The following is a 20,959-nucleotide window of genomic DNA, read 5'->3' as shown; positions in this document are numbered from 1 at the left end:
CTTCTGTGGTGAGGGGCTTTCCTTGCTGTGTGAATGGACACTTGGTCATTTTCTCTCAATAACACATTTTTTCATCACCTCAGATCAGGTCTCATCATATACTTTAAACTTGAAACGTAAGCCTAACAGTTTAGACCAGATGTTGCTGTCACATGGTAGAAACAGGCTGCATTTTTGTAGATATTGTTCAGTCCACATCCATTCACTAGTCACTGTGACCTAATTGATGCATGGTTTCCGTGACCTCATACTTCCTAGTGCAATAATTGGCCACACTTGTGTACAACCCATATTATGTAAAAATCTGTCACTGTTCAGAAGCAGCTGGAACATATTACCTACACATTAACCTGAGGATGCGATCAAGAAACAACACCAAGATGAACCTCTAAAAAAAAGTGCAATGAAAGTTTAATAAACTGCACGCGTTTTGTTTTGAAATCCTAGACCTGAAATTATGGACATGAAAAGAAAGAATATTGAGGTGAACAAAAAAAATGACTACACCGCAACAATAAAAATTCCCTAATGCCACATTTTTATTAGAATATATATTCTATCTTTCTCTCTCTTTGGCAACAGTAAAATACCATACAATAGGTGTATAATGTTTTCTATATCTGATATCTTTACAAAGACAAAATAGTACAACAATGCGTTAACTCAGGTTTACAAAACCTGTGGAAATAGTAGTCTCAGCATGTCTTGGGAGCTGGGGCCTCAAGTTGCCTACCTCTGTTTTAACTGCCCAAGGAAACCAGTGATGTAAAGGATTCTAGTAACCAGTCATAGCACAACTGTATAATCACCAAGTTCCTAAATGACAATAATACTTATTAAGTGCTACTACTACCACCCCATAAATGGTGTACTATGGAACGATACAGACAAGGTCCAACGCTCCAAGGCACAAGTGGAAGACTAAACTGTAGTGATATAAGATGTATAGTAGCTATACAAAACTTCAGATTGTCACAAGTCTAATTCAGGTCTTCAATCACAGGTTCATAAATGATATTTCTCCATTAACATGGACTGTACAACATCATGGTCTCAATGTAACAGAATCCTGTACTGCATTGTTACATTTATGATTCTACATGTTTCTGGATAATAATGGCTACATGCAGCAATTTCGACACCCATGAGGTTTATGTTGCCATGGATGTGGCCCAAAATTATTCAGTGTGAGCATTAATGGATTGTAATCTATGATCATTTTCCAGCATGACACTACATCTGGTTTTGAGATGATTTGCTGACTAAATTAACGGACATTCCATTTGTTTCAACAAGTGAGCCCAAATTCTGTATGGATACATCTGTACAATTGTTACCAGATCATTCAAGATGTGGCCAATTTAATATGCACATGGCAAGCTCAGTTACATCTTCCAATTCCTTCTATTGGAATGTCTTTACGTCAGATCCTGTTACACTACACCTGCAGTTTACTCCAACTGACTTCATATATAAATCTACAATATTACAGTAAAACTAATAAAAAAAAAAAGACATTGCAAGATGACCAGTTTTTAAATCAACCAATATCTAAGCATGTTATAATAGGCATTTGCTCCTCTTTGACAATTTATTAATAGACATCAGGTGCTAATTAGATATTATCATTATCCTTATTTTTATGCCAGGAGAATATCTGATTGCTTTTTGTCTGGGCCAATACTCCGATTAGATATTTGAGAATCTCTGTCTCTGTTACTTCTGTCTATAGGACTGTGCCATCAACCTCCTCAACACTCCAGTCTGTCTCTGGCCACTCTGCTGTAATTGCAAAGGAAGTGCAGGGTAAGATGGTCCATAGTGCAGTGACTGACAGTGTGGATGGAGTAGAAGTATTCTCCTTTTCCCTTATGCTCTAAGCGTGCTGTCGGCAGGGTATAAAGGTGGAAGATCGAGGAATGCCAATAGGTGCTGTTGCTTACTGCAGATTTGTGTGTTTATCATGTTTATGTATATATATTTTTTCTGTTTGCTAAATAGGCCAAAATGAGGGTTTTGGAAACTATTGTGTTAAAACCTAAGTCTGCTAGGGAAAATCATTTAGGCTTGTACTGGACAGTATCTATTTGGTTACAGAAACAATGGAATAAATGAGGTGCTTGTGGGTCTTTTAAACATTGTACTAATCATAATATTTGAACAACATTTCAATGGGGTGCAGCCCACCCTTCTAAAAGTTAAAGATGCGCAGCACACTTTCACAAAGTGGAGCTGCACCTTATGAAATTGGTATCTTGTGGTGTATAAGAAGATACCATTGCATAGGGAGCAGGGTACATTATAGACATCGGTGAGCTGTTCAGCATGCACTACATACATGTGCATCATACAGCTCATGTAGAGTTGGACGCATGGCTGTTTTATGTGAGTAAAATACATATATCTGTAAAACACCTGTGCGCTAAAGAGGCGTATCTGTATGCAGATTGCTGCTTCTTACACTTAACTCCTTATTGTTGGGTAGGGAAGGGGCAGAGTACAGTAAGAGAACGTTCATGTAAGTTGCAACAACCATACCTGGACATAGATACACATACACCTGTCATGACGTTCATCTTTTGTGGTTGCTGGAGAGCTGGTGCAGCGATCAACAGCACCAGTTAGCTACTTCTGATTGGCTGGTTGCAGATTGGCCGTTCTAGCCAATAGCCACACTAATGGCTAATTGAGTTCTGTTATGTTATATGAAGTTGCAGTTGTCCAAAGTTCTTATTACTTGATATGTCCATTTGATTTCTTCAAGGGGAAACATGGCTATATTTAATGGGATTTAATTTGTGTATGTGTTTGCATTTCATTATATTTTATAGGGAATATGTACCGTTCACATTTATTATGTCCAGGCATTTATCTCTGTTGTGTATTTCACACATTAAACTTACTACTATTTGTATACAATATAACAATGTAAAGTCTCCTGCCCCATGATAGTGCAGATAGGTGGCTTGACAGTGGTAGGGTAATAAGAATACGCCATTAATGAGGTTGGCGACTGATTGGCTACCTTGCTTTCAGCAGGTCTGAATGACGTTGAGCTGCTTTTGGTTTTTAATACCTTACACCCGCGTTTTGTTTTTCCCCCCTCCAATTGTTAAACAGGGACTAAAAAGAAAAAAACGGAAAAAATACCCATCACCACCACAAAAAGGTAGTGGGCTGTATATAGGCACGTTACATAAAGCCAGTGGCCAGACCAGAGATTTTGTTTGGAAAATTGGCCCTGTGACCACATTGGCTGTTTAATACTAGTTATGTATGAAATAGACAGGCTGCATAGTTGCACATACATGTTGCAGTTTTCTTCCCCCAATGCAAGCATGTATGTAATATGTAAATTAATTGATTGCAATGCAACTATGGAGCCTGCGTACATCATACATGACTGATATAAATGGCCACTGTGCCAAACCACTGCAGAGGAGAGATCAAATGAAACCAAAAGGTTCTTTGCGTTCTCGTTTGATTTTCAAGTGTGGATTGACTTCAAAGATATTACCCACTGTATCCAATAAAACAAACTGTAAAGGGCATTTCCATATGATCTCTTCCTAAATGTCTTTAGAGCTAAAATAAAGTATGAAAACTTTGCCTTGTTTATAAACATTTCAGAAAAGCTATTTCTGGTTTTGCCATTATAATGAATGGCATGATGTGCATTCCAAAATACACTGCTGCTAAATTTGCTGAACCCTGGTGAAATACAGTAAAGGTGCTTTTTAATTCTATATTTAGTAATAACACTGGTTTATTGCATTATTAAAGCATTTACTGTATGCTCAAATGGGAATTCATTACGATCCTGCAATTCCCAGATGTTAATATTAAAGACATCACGCCTCATGCCCCAGCACGCCCTGTTTACTTGTGGTCTGGACAAAGAAGTTATATAGCATGGCTTCAATTCATGAGACTTATGCACACAAAGAAATTAGTGCGTTCTCCTTATCACCTCTTTCATGCATGCTGTTCTGCTATTTGTAATTGTACAGCTTTCACTATTTATCAACTACTTTATGCCTCATTAGAAACTAGCGGTATCATCAGTTTACTTATTCTGCCCAGTTTGTAATGTGCTCTGACACAGGAGCGTCCCAGTGCCTAATACATTTAGCAGTATGGGAACAACGTTTAAATAAACCTGCAAATTATAATAACTGAGGAGTATGCCAACTGTACTCAGGTGTACCCATGTGTGTGTTTTTTTTTTGTTTTACAATGAGATTGTGTCCTTGTCCTTAACAAACCACATATGACCCATTTCAGATGTTGAGAAGTATATAACAAGGGCTGCTAGGTTATTCCTAAATGGATTCCTGCTTGACACAGGTAAAGCATAAATTCATGAAAGTTCACAGTTAAACAGTAAGTGCATACACAGAGGTCATAAAACGTAAAATTAATCTAATAGGCACAGGCACGCAGATGAAACATGCCTTAAACCAAACCATAGCCCAGAGGCACAACTAAAACAAGCCAAGATGAAATATCTAAGACCGTAAGTGAATGCTGAGATTGGAGGCAGAATCCCTCAACAAGAAATAAAGGGCTCCTGCAAATAAACATCGTTGCAGATCCCGTTCACGTGAATTTCCATGCACAATGGAAGCAAACCGCTGTTAGAATAAAATCCATCCATGGTATCGTTAATCTCGGTGCCTGCACTCATCTCCTGTTCAGAGGGTTGCAGGAAAATGTTCTATCTGACCTTCAATGTACATCATGGCTAGGATGACCAGCAGAGGCAGGCAGGCACTGGCATTCTGATGCCTACTCTATTTATACATCACATTCAAATTTACAAAAAAATACAAAAGCTGATCTACTCAATGCGGCCTAAAGGACTATAGCAAAACACAGAGGCTCAGCTTATAAAGGGATACTGGACATCAGACGCAGAACCAGAGTTCAAATTCCAGTTGAGGATGAACTGTTGGAATAATTGGCCAACTCCAGTAGAATACTTTCCAGCCATGACACTGGGAGACTGATTTAAAGCTGGGAGTAAATCCAGCGAGAAAGTGAAATTTTGCACCTTGTCAAAACTATGTTGCACTGTAGGGTGGGGGCAAAATTTAAAATGTAAAAGGCAGATTTAAAGTGCATCATAGCGCAACTCAAAATTGCAGTGTTAGACTAAAATGGCAACATGCAGCGACAGGCATAATTTTACCTGCTTGCAACGCTTAAAAAAAAAAAAAAGAAAAAAGAAAAAGAAGATTTGTAGAATATGGTTGGGCCAGGCGCCAATGTGCACCCTTTCTGGGATTTGCTCCGAACTCTAATTGAGACCTTACCTGTATAAGGCACCCTAACTAGAAATTCACATGTTCTCCATCACCAATGCCTGTGTATCAATGACAACTGGCAACCAGGACAGTAAGAGGGGGTAGTTAGATATTGTTACAGATAATATAAACCACTATTTATGCAGTACTAGCCTAGGTATATACAAATAGAATCTTTTGTATAAATAGTGGCAGAAACGTATGCATAGCTTTACAATATCTCAAACAACGTCATATACTGCATAGAAACTATAAAGGAGAAAATGTTTGAGAACATACTTTAAACCCCCCCCCCCCCACCTATTTAATGCACTCTGTGCTTGTCAAAATAAGGGAATTTAAATAATGAAAATGAGTAACTTAAAAAGCTATGCATATATTGAGGAATAATGTTGTAACATTTTTGTAGCCTATTTTTTTTTTTTTTTTACCTACTTCTGGTAGGCAAATCAGTGTTGTCATTTCAGTCACAATTTATAGTAAGGTATCTTGCAGAAAACAAGACCCAATTTTACAAAGCAAAAGCATTAGGCTGACAACAAAAACCCCAATTTAATTCTATATAAACTACAGTAAATATATATTGTTGATATTTACTGATGTCACCACATCAATATTCATTGATAACACATGTATTATAAGACGCCATGTTTGATAAATGTTAAGGATATTTGAAATCACCCTGAAGCTCTGTTTATATGTATAAAAGGTACCTGGTTTGTAGCCTGGTACATTAAATATGGACAATTAGCATCCCTGTGATGTAATATTCTTATCATTTACATGTTTGGGTCCAGTATCTCAGATAAACACTATTTAGGCAACATACACATTAAAACCAAATGGCCTGTTGCAGGGGATCTTCACTTCCACCTGACCTGGTATGAAGGACTGTACATGCCATGGAGGATGGGATTATAAAGGGGGTTGTCTGTATAAGTCTGTTCTGGGATACAGTTGGTAGACAATAAAAGCATGCACTTTTGTTCTGGCAGATACATTGAAAAAAAAAAAAAAAAAAAAAAAAAAAAGCCTGTGGAAAACAAAATTAATTCAGGTGACAAAAGTCCTATAAAAGTGCTGTGGAGGCTGCCATTTTATGGCCTGAACCAATACTTAGGCATAAAGAGAAGACTGGTTCCTAGTAAATTCTTAGGCTGCATCATCATCTGTAGTGGTTGTGGATAGGCTACAGTTAAATGAATACTGGTTCAGCCCTATAAAAGGCTGCCTGCACCATGTTTAGGAGACAGGAGCAGTTAAAGGTACAGAATCAAGATTAATGTATTCTAAAATTTGACATTTAAAGTGCTGTATACATGTTCTATCCAAATAAAGATAATGCATGTGTTATTTTTTATATGCACACAAAACAACCTGTGTTGGTCACATGATCATTGTAAAAAATAAAATAATTTGTACAGTGGTCCTTTAACCCACTTACAATATACAGTATATAGATATGTACATACACACACATGGGTTCAAGCTTCTGCTCTGGTTACCCATAAACAGCAGGACTTTTAAAGATACATTTTTCATTTATAATCTGTTACAAAATATAAATATTTTCATACACCTCTATAACCTATAAATAGACACACCTTGCAATATGTCAGTATGTACTATAGGGAGGGAGTGTCTACAACTGCACCAGAGGACGACGAATGGCCTAGTCACGTCTGCTGCAGAGCCAGAAATGTTATGTGGCCGACTGGTTTCTTGGTATTTCAAGTCTGGATTTTACATCAAGTTGACCCAGGGCCCCTGGAGGAAGTTTACCTTTCAATTATCAGGACATGCAGCACCTATTATCTGGTCCTCTCTTCTTCACTAACCATCCAGAGTAAGGGACAGAAGGCAAAGTGTAACATACAATGTATAGTAATAAAGTTATTTTCTTCAGCATGATATCGTTCAGTATTGTTGATCAGTGCTCTCTGAGGGAAGAAGTAGCTGCTCCTATAGTTGATCCAATGAGATGTTATAAGCTCCAGCCTGATCATACAAGGTTTCAAATGCAGAGAACGATGATTTCAAGTCTGAAGTAGTAGATTTGAACAAGTAGGCAGTAACACGGTCATATTGGAGGGGCATCCAAGCTCCAGCCATTGAGCCTTGTAATGGGAATATATTTTCTTCAGTGTAAGGTTGAACCAGTAATGGTTATACATCACTCAGGGTGCAGATCTAAAGCTGTATTTAAAGTGTACCCATCGCCTAGTTGCAGTTTGTGTCTGGGTCAACAATAATTATGCTGAATATTGGTGCAAGCACTGTGTGCAAGTGACAAACACTCTAAATGTTTCCATGACAAGAACACAAAAAGAGACAAACATATATAGCTATATACATAGAGTATGTATACACAAATTCATTAAAATTGTATATGTATATTAACACACAGGTCCACATTCTTCATGATAAAATAAACATACAGTACATACATAGGCGTTCGCTCACACACAATCCAACAGACACCCTGGTACAGGTCCAAACCTTTAGTGCAACCACAAAAGTGTCCCCATGTAAGAAGTACACCAGCTGAGGATCCCACCACACAGTCACACACACACACACACACACACACACACACACACACACACACACAGCTGACTGCATCTGTGTTTGTATCAGGAAAATGTCCCTTCACAGCAGCAGAGAATAACAGTAAAACATCTCTCTAAAAACCTCCAGCTCCGCAGTATGTGTAATCCAGTCCTGAGCTTCAGAAGCTCATATGTGAGCCCCCAATTTAAAATGGAGTCCATGCAGTTATCCGTCAAACTTGTTCTCCAGACTGCACTTTCTCTATATGGGAGACAATAGAATGCAAATGTTATTTACCAGACTGAAAACATACAGTCAACTTCTAGTACAGTTTTGTTAAGAAAATAAAATGTGACAAAATACTTATTCCACCCTCTGATTTTTGTGGTTTGTGGCAAGCTCCGACTTGGCTAAAAAGAGTACTGATAGAGCATAATCAGCTTAATGTATAAGCAGAGCATAGGATGTCACTAATAACTGCTGGGACTCCTCTGGTCATGCCCTGTAAATTAATCCACAAATATGTACAGATAATTGATATTATCTGCAAGGCAACTACTGACATTCAGGCTTTAACATTGTATATTTAAAAGGTAGATGCTTCACTGAGGCAAAGAGCACTATATTTCCTTGATGGACATGAAGTGTTCTCATTATCCAACAAACTGTGGACTATAATGACCAGTCACAGATGTCTGTAAGGAGTGTCATTTTTTTTTCCACATGTCTGCGAAATGGCTGCAACTACAAGCCTGAATCTTAAAATAGAAGTTTTGACTGAAAATGATAGTTGAAGTATCAGGAGTTATTCCCGTAAGTAAGAATAATGATTTTAATTAAGCAAGATTATTTTATATCATTTCAAGTATAGTTATCCTTTAATTAAGTTGCAGCGTAAATAGGCAAGTTTATTTCAATCTCTCAAATTCAAAACCACTCTGGCTTGGGCCAACAACAACAACTATCAATGGACATAAATCACATTAGCCCCTTTGTAAAACACAAGGGGTATCTTACGACTGTATCCTAATAGTAGAGTAATTAAAATTTCTCAGGAGAGCAGATTTTCCTTCTTTATATTGGTACTGGCGTAATCTACACTTTGAGGGCTGTTCTTACATTTTGGGAAGGAAGGCCAGAGCTAGTTACAAATAATTAATAGTTTTAAAGGTTGGGCTATGTTTACAGTGAAAACTTTAATTATTCATTGAATGAATGTTTGATCTAGGACTTAAACTGTGGGTAAATTTAGTTTAGAAGTTTAGCTTATTGTAAGGGTTTGGATTACCAGTATAATTAGGATTGAGTTTGAGTATTTTTTCTCCACTTTAGGATTAATTTGGTCAAGCAAGTCCCTTGAAAGAGGAGATTCTTATCTTTTAAAAAATAGGCAACCCGTTTTCACCAGGGGTAAGGTACAATGTCTATTGTTTTACGGCTTTAATCCAGGCTCTAGTATGGTGCTAGTCTAACGGTGGTTCAAGAGCAAATGCCCTGTTTCTGCTTTATTGAAGCTGCCTTTATAGATAAACTCAAGTAGAATGTATCTAACCAATGGACAGGAAGGGAATGTAGGCATATTTTAATTTGAACTTTATAAGCTCCATATATACAGGGTGGTCAATAAGTGTGGAAACACCCTTTTAAAATGGAAATGATTAAGGAAATATTAATCCTGTATCTACACATATGACCTTAATCATTTCCATTTTAAAAGGGTATTTCCACACTGTAGGTGGTCCATAAGTGTGTGTGGCCATTACGCTGGCCACACACAAGCAGATCCAGTCATTCAGTTTTATTGCCCAATCTGTGTCATTTGGTTGACTGCACAGATCAAGTTGCATGTGATCTGGTCATGCAGTCTGATAACCAATGGCCAAACACACCAGATCAAGCAAATTCAAATTACTCTGTACTGGACCTTATGTAGGCTTGCTTAGCAATTGTGGTCACACACACAAGGTACAATGCTAGTAAAACAGGAATATTAAAAAACATATTTAAACACTAGGGTACGGTTCATACAGTATATTATCTTTCATTAGCAACTATCTCCACCCTGTACAGACACCAGTTTTCCATAATATATACATACTTGCTGTGAAGCAATGGTGTGAATGTTTTTGCAAAGTCTAAAACCACAAGTACTGCCGCACCCAATGTCTCTCCACTCACTTCCTCATAGAAAGCAACTAACTGAATTTAGCTCTAATATAGCAAAGTTGACGAAGAATGGTTATTTTTAAAGATCTCCTGATACATCCAGACACATGAGAATAAGTGTATATAAAAGTGTGTAGCAAATCTGGGAGGCGGCTACTTCCCTCTTAAAGTTCCCCCTTTTTCTCGATTCCAGCTCTGCTTCAGCTAACATTATTAAGTTCTCCTCTCTGTTTCAGAGAATTGAATCGACTGAGTTCTATAATGAGGTTTTATATCTGGGGGACTTGTTCGAATGTGGACAACCCCATTAATAAAAAGTACCAGAGAAGATTGCCTTAGTCATGATTATCTTCCTATAACTGCCTATAACTGAAAAATACAGTAGTGGGTTCGGGTGATTATGGGCCATATAGTGGTGCTTGTCCCTCAAGTCAAATGTTACCAAACCCACTCTTGAGCCCAGATTATAGCAAGAAATGGCAATAGGTAGATCGTGTTTTTACTGCACTTGGCACCAGAAGAAGCAGCTAAGAGTAACATTTATAGCTTGAGAAATCTTCACCCTACATAAGGGTCCAAAAGATTCTGAGTGCCACTCAAGTGATAGGAGGCAGACAAGATGCATTGATGAATTTAGTTTCGTATTAATGCCCGTCATACTCTGAATATTGTGATGGAAGAGGATGGCACTAGAATTTAGCTGTAACCAAAGTGGCATACGTATGTACATTGCTGTGAAGTCAATACAATGGGTGCTCACACATCTGTGAAGTGAGCTGTAAACCTCATACAAAACTACTCAAGTTTACTCTCACCTTCCAGTGATCCCATGGCATTATCTGCCACATGTGTTATAGAGAATCGGGATACAGCAGTTGGAGACACGCTGAATCTGGACAGCTGAACAGGCAGTGCCGGCTTCTGGACGGGCAAGGGTATGGGCACAGGGGTACTGTTTACTTCAGGATTCAGCATGGCCGGCGTGAGAGAGGTTATAAAGGAGGATTTCACAGATTTAATAGGCAAGGCCTCATCCCACTCAAACTCACCACCACCTGTCAAGCAAAAGACACATAATGAGGGAGCCTGTCTCAACTGTGTGATCTGGTATAAGACATTCACCTCACAAAGGAGAGCGAACATAATGGTACTGGCACATATTTGTGAGCACATCAGTATACAAGAATATCTGTGCCCGTCGTGACATTGGTGACAAGATGAAGGCAATTAATTAGCATCTATCCATTTCAGACAAAACATGAACATTAACGATGTGGTTATAATCAGCAAGGAGCACGCAACATGTGACAGAATCACTATGTTCTGTTTTCAAGGACCTGCAACTGCAACCATAGAGCTGGGAGATATCTTGGTTAGCAAAAGCTGAAACCAGTAAAAATATTAATCAAAGAACAAATACTTATCTATTCATGGGAGTGGGACGAGAAGAGGGGACTCTATGGGAATAACTGTGAATACCGCCTTTTACATGCCCTGCTTGCATTGGCTAGTCACTGCTCTTGACGCATAAGCAAACACCAATTAACATCTGTATCATTGGCCATATTAAGAGTGTTCTACTGGAGTAGGAATGAACCAATATTCATACAACAATAATATGCAACACAAACATAATTTAATCCAAGAGAAGAACAAACAGTGCAGAGTTGATTGTGTTACTCTTTTGGAAATGTATGTTATATAACATTTCCCCCCAAAAAACTCTTTTCCTTTTCATTATGTGAATCATACCAGAGGATTTTCTAGAAGTGCCCCCTATCCCTTCCTTACTAAATTTAATGGCTCCTGGATTTTCTGGAAATGTACTGGAAGTGTGTCAGACCCACAAGGAGTGTACCCCCAAAACACATAGCATAACCCTGACCGGGTTAACCTGGTTTTTCGTCTAGCATATAATGAGTTGCTCATTTAAAATATGAGCAACTCATTGTCTGGCCATACTAGACAATCATATTTGTTTGCAGGATTAGAGAGTAAACTCACCCTTTGTAAGAGCGAAAACTGCAGTTGTATTTTCTATATGGACACAATGTGTTTATTTTGTGTGCTATGTTTATCTAGTCTCAACATCATTGCAGATTTAATGTTTGATTGACAGCTCAGTAAAAGTGGTACAGACTGCGCCAGATCTCTCTTTTGTTAAAGCATTCATGCTGCTACAATGAGAAAATGAATACTGTCCTTACTTTTACTTAGCAGGTGGTTTGCAGGCTCCTGTTCTACGTCCTGCATCACAGTAGGCAATTCTGGGAAGTCCTGCTCGGCCAGATCCAGTGTTGGGCTCTCCTACAACCAAAAAGTGGATAGCTTCAGAGAAAGCCTTCCAATTGCAGGTATATTAGGGTTCACATGGGTTCTGCTGCAGGCACTGCTTGCATCTATTCATTTAAATCAATCAATACCAAACTTACCATATACATTAACTATGTAGTTAATGTATATGGTAAGTATGCAAATAATTGATACAAGTAATCCAAATATTTTATTCATGCATGCTAAAAGAAAAAAAAAAGCCGAAAGCAGATTCATTCTAAAATAAATAGTATTATAACACATCAACCTAAAAACAAAAATGTTCCCATCTACTCCACTTATAGGTATTGCTATGTACAGATAAAGTGAAAATTCAAGACTATAACTTGTTACATATACACAGTGGTGGGATTCAGCCGGTTCACCAGAACCGAAACCTAATTTTAGGCTCGGTTCGACGAACCAGAGTCCACCATCTTTGTTGGTGGGGAAGGGGAAACAGGATCCTTAAAAAAAAAAAAAAAATCACCAGTCCGCATCGGCACTCCTCCTCCCTGCGTCGTCTGCACTGAATGTCGAGCATGACATCTCGCCCGACGTTCAGTGAGGAGCGGCGCATAGAGGAGTCGACAATCAAGAAAAGAAAAGAGAAGAAAGAAGGTGATAAGGTAAGTGAAGGAATGGGAGCAAGGGGGAGCACAGGCAACATGGCAGAGTGTTTTGAGGGGCAGCAAAGGCAGCGTGTGTTGAAGAGGGGCATTACTGTGGCATAATTTGAAATGGGGGCACTACTGTGTGGCATAACATGATTCATATTATCTTGATATTAGCATCATTAAATATTTGAGTATAAATTATTTATTATTTGAGTATATTAATTTGAGTATTAAATGCATGAAATATTAAACTACCTTTCGGTATATCTTTTTGTATACTTAAAACAGTCATTAGGGCAGAGAACCGGTTGCTAATTTATTTGAATCCCACCACTGTATATACATGAAGTATATTGACAGTATTTCGACAATAACATATTTTTGTTTACTTGTACAGTATAATTATATTTAATCAGCATCAATGGGATGTTGCGTTGAAAACAAACTCTACAGGATTATAGTGAGTTCTTGCGGTTTCAGACATTTCCTCACTGTATGCCTCCTCAACAAGCAATTGTGCAGCAACCAATTAGATACTTGCTCTAAACTGTACTAGACCAATGAAGGTTAAAAGGGGAACTCTAGCTTCACTCAAGTGAATGTTTGGAATGGAATAATACCCTTTTACACAATATACTATTTAAATTCACAAAAATACATTACTAAATCCTAAATTAAGATTTTTACGTTTTTTCCCCGTGCTTTCTTAAGTAGACATATTTACAGTCTCTTTACTCCATTCAGACATGTCCTACTTTTTTTGCATAATTATGGTTCAACAGAATCAGCGGCAACATTAAAATACATTAAATGCATTTCATTAAAAGTGGTTTTATTGTGGCTAATCCACTTCCACTTTTTATTCTTCACCGCAAGAGGAGGCAGAAGATAAGGCTATACCATTAGAACACAATAGAATACAAAGAAACACAATGCAAAAGGAATGAATACAAAACTGCCTCCCCTTATATAACAACCTCAGCCCCCACCGCTAATTAATTAAGTTAATTTCCCCATGTTATTCACGAGTTTTTCAAAGCAGGAAACATACCTGGTCAAATAAATAGACAGTGACATCATTATAGAAAGAGACCGCTTTTTTCTTTCTGTCGATATCAGTTGATACAGTTTGAGGCAAGAAGTTTGGTGTCTTCAGAAGGCTTCGGAGGTGTCCAGAGTTGCCGTTATCTGTAATAACAATGGGTACACTAGCGTGTTCCTCCTCGCTCTCCTCACTGTGTTCCTGGATGTTATAGCAACGGAGCTCCTCATCAGATTCATCACTGTCCTCACTTTCTTCATCCTCATCTTCTGGGGACTCACCTACTCTGTTCTCCTTCCGAATAAGTGGAGGAGAGAGGCATTTTGGTAGGTAGGATGCTCCTAGTGCTTCTCTATTGCAGGATGATTTTTCTTCTGCCTGCAGCCCAGTGGTTAATGTGATACTACCTGGTGCACCTTGCTTAACCGTGCAAGCTTTGGTCAGGCACAACTGGACAGGGGATAGTGTGAAGGTCCTATGTGCGACTGATTCTATAGATGAACATATACTGGGTTGTTTTTCAGGAGCAGAATCTTTGAGGCATTCTAGGCCCAAACCTTCATCCACTGACTCTTCCCTTACTATAAGAGGAGGCTGCAGTAATGAAACCTCTTTTGGCGCTGGCAAAGGAGGCTGAGGTGAGAGAGATTCCTGGGTACCATCCTCCACATTTGTGCGTTTTAAGTCCTCAACACTTCCAGCTACATCTGAAGCTGTAGTTTTTAAATCCAACTTTACACACTGTAAGTTCTTAGATTCTTCTTCCTGTTCTCTTTCAACTTCCTGGTCAGCTTCCTCTTCTTCACGGTTAAAAGAGTCATAATCTGAGAAATAGGCAGAATCTCTGTACGGATTTTTGGCATCTAAACTTTGTAAATCACTGCTTACTGACCGGGACATTGACATTTCACCAGGTTCTAGGCTATGCTCCTGAGATTGACTCAGCTGGTAATAAACCTCAGTCTCTCTATTATCTTGTGGCTCTTTCAAAACAAACTCTGGAGACTCATAGTTTTCAGTATCATAGCCACTGTCCAGAGCTTTGTGCTGTACACAGGGAGTGTAGGTTCCAAGGCTAAATGCATCACACGAGCTGGCTGTGGATGGCATGTCCAAAGAATCCAAGGAGTCTGGAGTTCCTACTTGTTTCTGCAAGGATCTGAAGGATGGAGCCATGTCATTCCGCTCACTGGAGAGGTCTGTAAACACCCCTGAAGTCAACTCCATGGTGTCTTCATCATCACTGTCACTTTGTAACTGGTAAAAGTCCTTAGAGAACAATTTCTTAGGGCTATCTCTCTCCTTATTGGGTGAAAGACAATTACAGTGGTCCTCTGATAAAGTCTGTAGAGAAACCTCTTGCAATACAGCAACAGATATGTCCTCCTCCATAATGTGAAGGTTATGTGCAGGTTCTGACTGAATGGGGGCTTCAAAATGTCCTAGTAAAGTTACACCAAGTGGGTCCATTTCCTGAGCCAAGTCAATATCTGTACTGTCTGGGGATTCCAAAGGATGGCGGATGTGATCGGAGTTTGATACAATGGGATCACTCTGTATTACGTCTGCTGCAGACGGAGAGCATAGGCTGTGAGAGGTAACATGATGTCTTTCCAACAAGATTGAACATCCTTGCACCACTGGCTCCTCGGCTTTGTAAAACAGATTCTCCCTCCTTGCAGCTAAAATGCTGACATTGTCCCCCTCCCCAGAGTCTATTATCTGCCACGATTCAGGTCCATATGGTTCAGTCTCAGTATTCTGGGGGTCTGCAGCACGACGATTGCACCAGACACCAGAGCTGTGTTGTAGAGGCTCACTCGAGATGTTATTGTTCGATGAGATGTTTGATGCCCAGTGTGGGGAAAATGTAGCAAGGCGAGAGGTCCTCACTGATAAATCTCGTTGAAAGTCACCATACTCTGAGTTCTCATTTTCAGCTTCAAATTTCATTGTAGTAGAATCAATTTGTTCTGTGCAGACCTGCCTACTGTCCTCACTTTCCGACATATTCAGCAGTACCAGCTCTTCTGTGCCTAGTTGGGCCTGGCACAGCTGCATCAAAGACGGTGACGCTCCAAGAGGGTCAGAAAAGCAACTTAACCCATCTTTCTCCTCTTTTAAAGAGTCAACCAGGTGTTTTTCTTCCTTCTCATTTTCATAAAAGGAGCAATAACTTTGTTTTTTAGCCTCACTGAGCAGACAGTCATCTTCAGCAGAGTCTACTTGTACCAACAGAGGCTCCATAGAAAGGCTTACAGAAGGACTATTTTCACATGGTTGCTGCTCAGTCATAGGTCCCTCTTCCTCTTTTACACTGTGCTCCGGGCTGTAATCCTGCTGAAGATTGCTGCCCAAAGGTTCCTCAATACGGATGTAATAGTCTCCTGCCACTGAGGGGCTACGGGCACTCAGGACAGGTACCAACTCGAGCGGGCGAGACTCAAGGTTGCAGTCCTTATTCTCATAGCCAGATGGTGACACACCCAGACTGAGCATGTCACTAGTGTTTGTTGTGTAGTACATATCTTGATATGGTTGGCACCCTGGACTCAGTGGGTATTGCTCATGCCGCCCACGCTCCCATTTATACTCAAAGTTGAGCCCCTGGCTAGTCTGAGTCACAGTTAACACATCATCACCATCAGTGTGGAATCCATCGGAGGAGAAGTGCTCCAGAAGCGGGTAAGAGGAGAGCTCGGTCTCATGGTGTCCTCCACTATCTGTTCCATTGGGTTTCATGGAGTTCCACCGCTTCTCAAACTCCTCCTCCAGCTCGCCCGCTCCTTTGACACTCAGGTAGGAAAGAAGAAGGTGTACCTCCTCTGCTGTGGGTCTTTGCTCAGGCTGTAGCCAGCAAAACTGCATCACCTCATACCTGGAAGAAAATGCAAAACATGAGTTTATCATTTAGTTAAAAGAAATACAAAAAAACAACATTTTCTCTCATAATGACTAGCAGTTGAGACAAGGGCGTCTCTGTTTCCCACCAAACCCTTAAAGGCACTGTTGAAGGTATTTTGGGTGTTGTGGTATAAAAGGCTGCATTTGATTGGACAGTCAAGACATTTCATCCAATCAAGCCTTCATCACAGAGATGATATCACAGCCCAGTGCCACACTCATTGAGCAGCAGCAGCTTTTTCTCCATTGTCAGCCAATGAAAAAAGGGGGAATGTGTTTAATTTTAATCCACAGTCATGCACTCCGTACAAGGACTCCATGAAAACACGAAGGGCCCGAGTTATTAAGGACAGCAAAGCAAAAAAAAAAGAAAAAAAGGAGTAAACTTGCACCTTGGCAAAATAATGTTGCATGGTTACATAATGTTGAAGGTGTAGGTAAATTTAAAATGTGGGGACAGATTTATTGTTGGGGTAGGGCATAGCGTAGAGAAACTTTCAGAGTAAATATATATCTATTAAGTTTATGTGCTACATGAAAAGACATCCAGTATTTTCCTTATATAGTAAACTAATTTACACCCCTTGCATTGTAACATGGTTTGTCTAGGAGCAACCTTGCTCTTTTCTGTGCTTTGCTCTCCTTAAGGACTCAGGCCCTAAATGAGCACCATGTGCTATTACAGGTGTACATTAAACAAATTCATTTAGCTATACATTTACTTTATTATCTTAATCTTGTTAATGCCACATCTGCAATTGTTCTTAAGTATGAAAACTGACCACATGTAGGGTTCCAATGTCTCTAATTTTCCTAGGAAAGTCCCCTTTTTGCACAACCTAAACTATAATCTTAATACTTATTTTCACTAAATTCACTTGTTGCAGCTTATTTAACAAAAGTGAGAATAGTTTCTTACAACTGTTTTACCTTTTTGAGACCTATAAGGTTGTACAGAGCAGAATTCATGTCCTCAGTAAACTTCAGGTCACAAGGATGTCCAGTTTTGTTATTACCCAGCTATGGAAATCCTATCCATAGGACTATATAGTCTTCCAAACTGGTCATTTTAGAATAAATGTGCCTGATATTACATATGACCACCAAAACAACTGTCTGATTTGATGCAATTCTGATCTTGGTGGGCAGAACATATCTCCAATCAGTCACATCAGCCTATTTTATTTATATATTCATTGAACATCAGAAGATACTATGCTACTCGAAATCTACTTGTTTGACTTTCCTGCTGTTAAAACATGATCTCATTTGCACCATAAAGGGATTCTTGACTCTTCTGGAGATGGATAGCTGATGCTGCTACCGTTGTTAGCACGGTGACTGACCTTTGCCGTGTTTCTATGGTATATAATCCGTGATGCATATGTTTCTCTAGTGACATCTCCATGCATCTTATGTGTTATTCTGCCAAGGAAATCCCTGGTGGTTTCTAGTTTCCATGATGATAATTTTGTTGTGTGTACATCCTCTACTTGATGTGGGAGATGTTTATGTGCAGGTGAAACGGTTTATTTTAATCATTTTAATGTTTCTGCCCATAACAACTACTGGGCCCATAAGAAAAACAAAAGGTATTTTTTTGTGAAATAAATCACCATGTTAAACGAACATTTACATAACACTGGTATACCGGTTATCAGTACTGAGACAGCCAGGACAGGTCTGTATTTACCATATAGACAAACAAGGCATATATCCTATACTAGGGTAGTACAATTCAGGAAGTAGTCTAGGCAGCATAGTCAGCTGTGGTCATTTTTTTGGGGTGTGGTGCCACTTTTTTGCCACTACATCCATATGCAGATCTCACACTTGCACCTCCTCTAATTTGGAGAGTTGGAGTGGTGGAGGGAGGGGGCATGTAAATGCAGTCTGTGTACAGGACGGTCGTGTCTGCGTAAATGCGGAGGAGACACACCCGAATATACGCCTGTCAATAACCATATCATTTGCGCATAGTGCATATCAGAAGCGCATAGTGCTTTCTTCATTGATCATTCCTGTATTATGTTATCTTGTGGCTACATTTTGGAATTACGTTTTTGTTAGTTTCCTTTCTACACGATAAGGAATATTTTACCTGCTGCATTATAGTTTTTTGTTTTTTTGAAATATACATCAAACCTAAAAGCAAATGTTTTTTTCGATATCAAATCAAATGTTAAAAAAAAAAGTGTAAGTACACCTGACGTAATCCTGGAGCACATGCTACTGGCGCAGAGCTGGACGCATCTCGAGATGCGACTGACTCATATTAGCGTACATTTTTATGTGCAGTTTTTACAGCGTATTATATGACACACATGTGTCCAACTCCGCATGGGTCCCATAATGTCTAAGATGGCATCAGCTCACAAAGGAGCACATATGCATTGCAGGGATGACATGTCACCCCTTTTCCCCATGATGTCATTAGGTTTTCTAGGGCAGTATGTTACTATATCAATCTGACCTGTACTCGCTATATTCAGCATATACTCAGTGCACGCTGTGTGTTTAGCATTTAATAACGACCTCCAATGCTCGCAGATCTCTTACCAGCGGTCTGAGAGCAGCTGCTTGAGCTGCGGCTTCGGTAGTTTGAGCTGCTGCTCCTTAATAACATAGCAGAGGACCTGCCGGTCGGAGTAGGTGTCATATGGCTGCTGCCCCAACTCAAACAGCTCCCAAAGTGCAACTCCCAGGGACCTTTGTGGGAAAGAAAACATCAGTAATTGACAAGCACAGTGACAAGCGCTGCCAGAAAGATTACAGCGTGACCTTCTCAGCAGACAATGTTGAAAAAAATTCCCCACGAACTTACTTCTTCAAAAAGTCACAGTACACGGATTTATATATGGATCAAATGTCAGATGCACCAACTACGCTTCATGCACGTCGATGGACAAACTGCAACTTATAAAATTAGTGCAAATTGGTGAATTAAGTGAGCTAAATGCTGCTATAAAACATATTTTCTCTGTAGTGTGTTGCTTAAAACTCCATTTGTATAACAGGACTAACAATCGGAGCTGTTGTCTTTTTTTTTCCACTTGTGCCCAACTGTAAACACCGTACTGTACTCTCTTTGTTTTAACTTGTTCAATTACTTGTTGAGTTGCGATTCAATCAGCGTGTGCCTCAACCTCATAATTACCATTGTACAATGACTGTGTCCACACCCTACGTTTCACTAGTGCTCAGTCTCCCTATTCTTCAGTACTCAATCTCTGACTGACACAACATCTCTTCAGGCTAACTCTGAATATTCCTCTCCCTCTGCACTGTTAGGAAATATTATACAAATCAGTTGTAGATGTTTGGAATAACCACATAGCAGGTAGTACATCTGTAAAGGTTTTAGATATGCCTGGGTTAAAAACACTAAGGGGCGTATTCAATTGTTAGCGTTAACGCTAATAAACGAGCGCTCGAAAAATCTTAGCGTTAATACGGTAATTACTCGCGGAATTTCAGCTCGCAGCTCCTACCGTATTAACGCTTTTCGCGCGCAATATTACCGTATAAACGGTAATATTTTACGAGCACTCGTTTTGCAGCGTTAACGCTCACAATTGAATATGCCCCTAATATTCTGTATAAGATGAGATCCAACTGTGTCAGGAACGTTCCAGTCCATTTGCAGGTAGTGGTACATGTGACCCCTCCACCACTGTATCCTATATAGGTAATGTTGTTCTGCAAAACTAAATCTCGATTTTGTAAGTTACAGGAAAAGCAGGAGCTGCCTGGTGATAAGGAATGCCCCAAATATAACCCCCCTACTCCCATAGAGCACTGAAAACTGCACACCCACAGATACTGCTATTGTATGCCACAAAGTCATGTGCTTCCCTGTAAAACTAGTTGTATTTGTGCAAAAGTAGGCCCCTGATATCACAAGAGTAATCAGCATTAATACTTAGTGTGGTGTCGTAGCTGTGTTTATACTTATTTGTATCAGACAGTCTAATGACCTTCCTATGCCTATCTATGAATGCTGGAGTAAGTACATTTTATTAACAAATCATAAAGTACCACTGAAGATAAAACACATGATA

General features: G+C 39.4%; 1 protein-coding gene across 3 annotated transcripts in view; it reads right to left on the bottom strand.

Moving 5' to 3' along the window:
- Positions 1-5,839: 5,839 nt before the first annotated feature.
- The window catches only part of AATK (apoptosis associated tyrosine kinase), an 88,661-nt gene continuing 73,541 nt past the window's right edge, over positions 5,840-20,959 (bottom strand). For all 3 annotated transcript variants that reach the window (XM_075216899.1, XM_075216901.1, XM_075216900.1), the window contains 5 exons: positions 19,458-19,607; positions 14,004-16,872; positions 12,230-12,329; positions 10,838-11,077; positions 5,840-8,117 (listed from right to left, as the gene is read on the bottom strand). In XM_075216899.1, the coding sequence (XP_075073000.1) occupies positions 8,089-8,117; positions 10,838-11,077; positions 12,230-12,329; positions 14,004-16,872; positions 19,458-19,607 (3,388 nt within the window). In that variant the 3' untranslated portion in view covers positions 5,840-8,088. The remainder of the gene's footprint in view (positions 8,118-10,837; positions 11,078-12,229; positions 12,330-14,003; positions 16,873-19,457; positions 19,608-20,959) is intronic.

The sequence above is a fragment of the Mixophyes fleayi genome, chromosome 6 (assembly GCF_038048845.1).
Source record: "Mixophyes fleayi isolate aMixFle1 chromosome 6, aMixFle1.hap1, whole genome shotgun sequence".
Classification (NCBI taxonomy): Eukaryota; Metazoa; Chordata; class Amphibia; order Anura; family Limnodynastidae; genus Mixophyes; species Mixophyes fleayi.
Note: the sequence above shows the minus strand (reverse complement) of the source record. Positions and strands in the feature narration are given on the sequence as shown.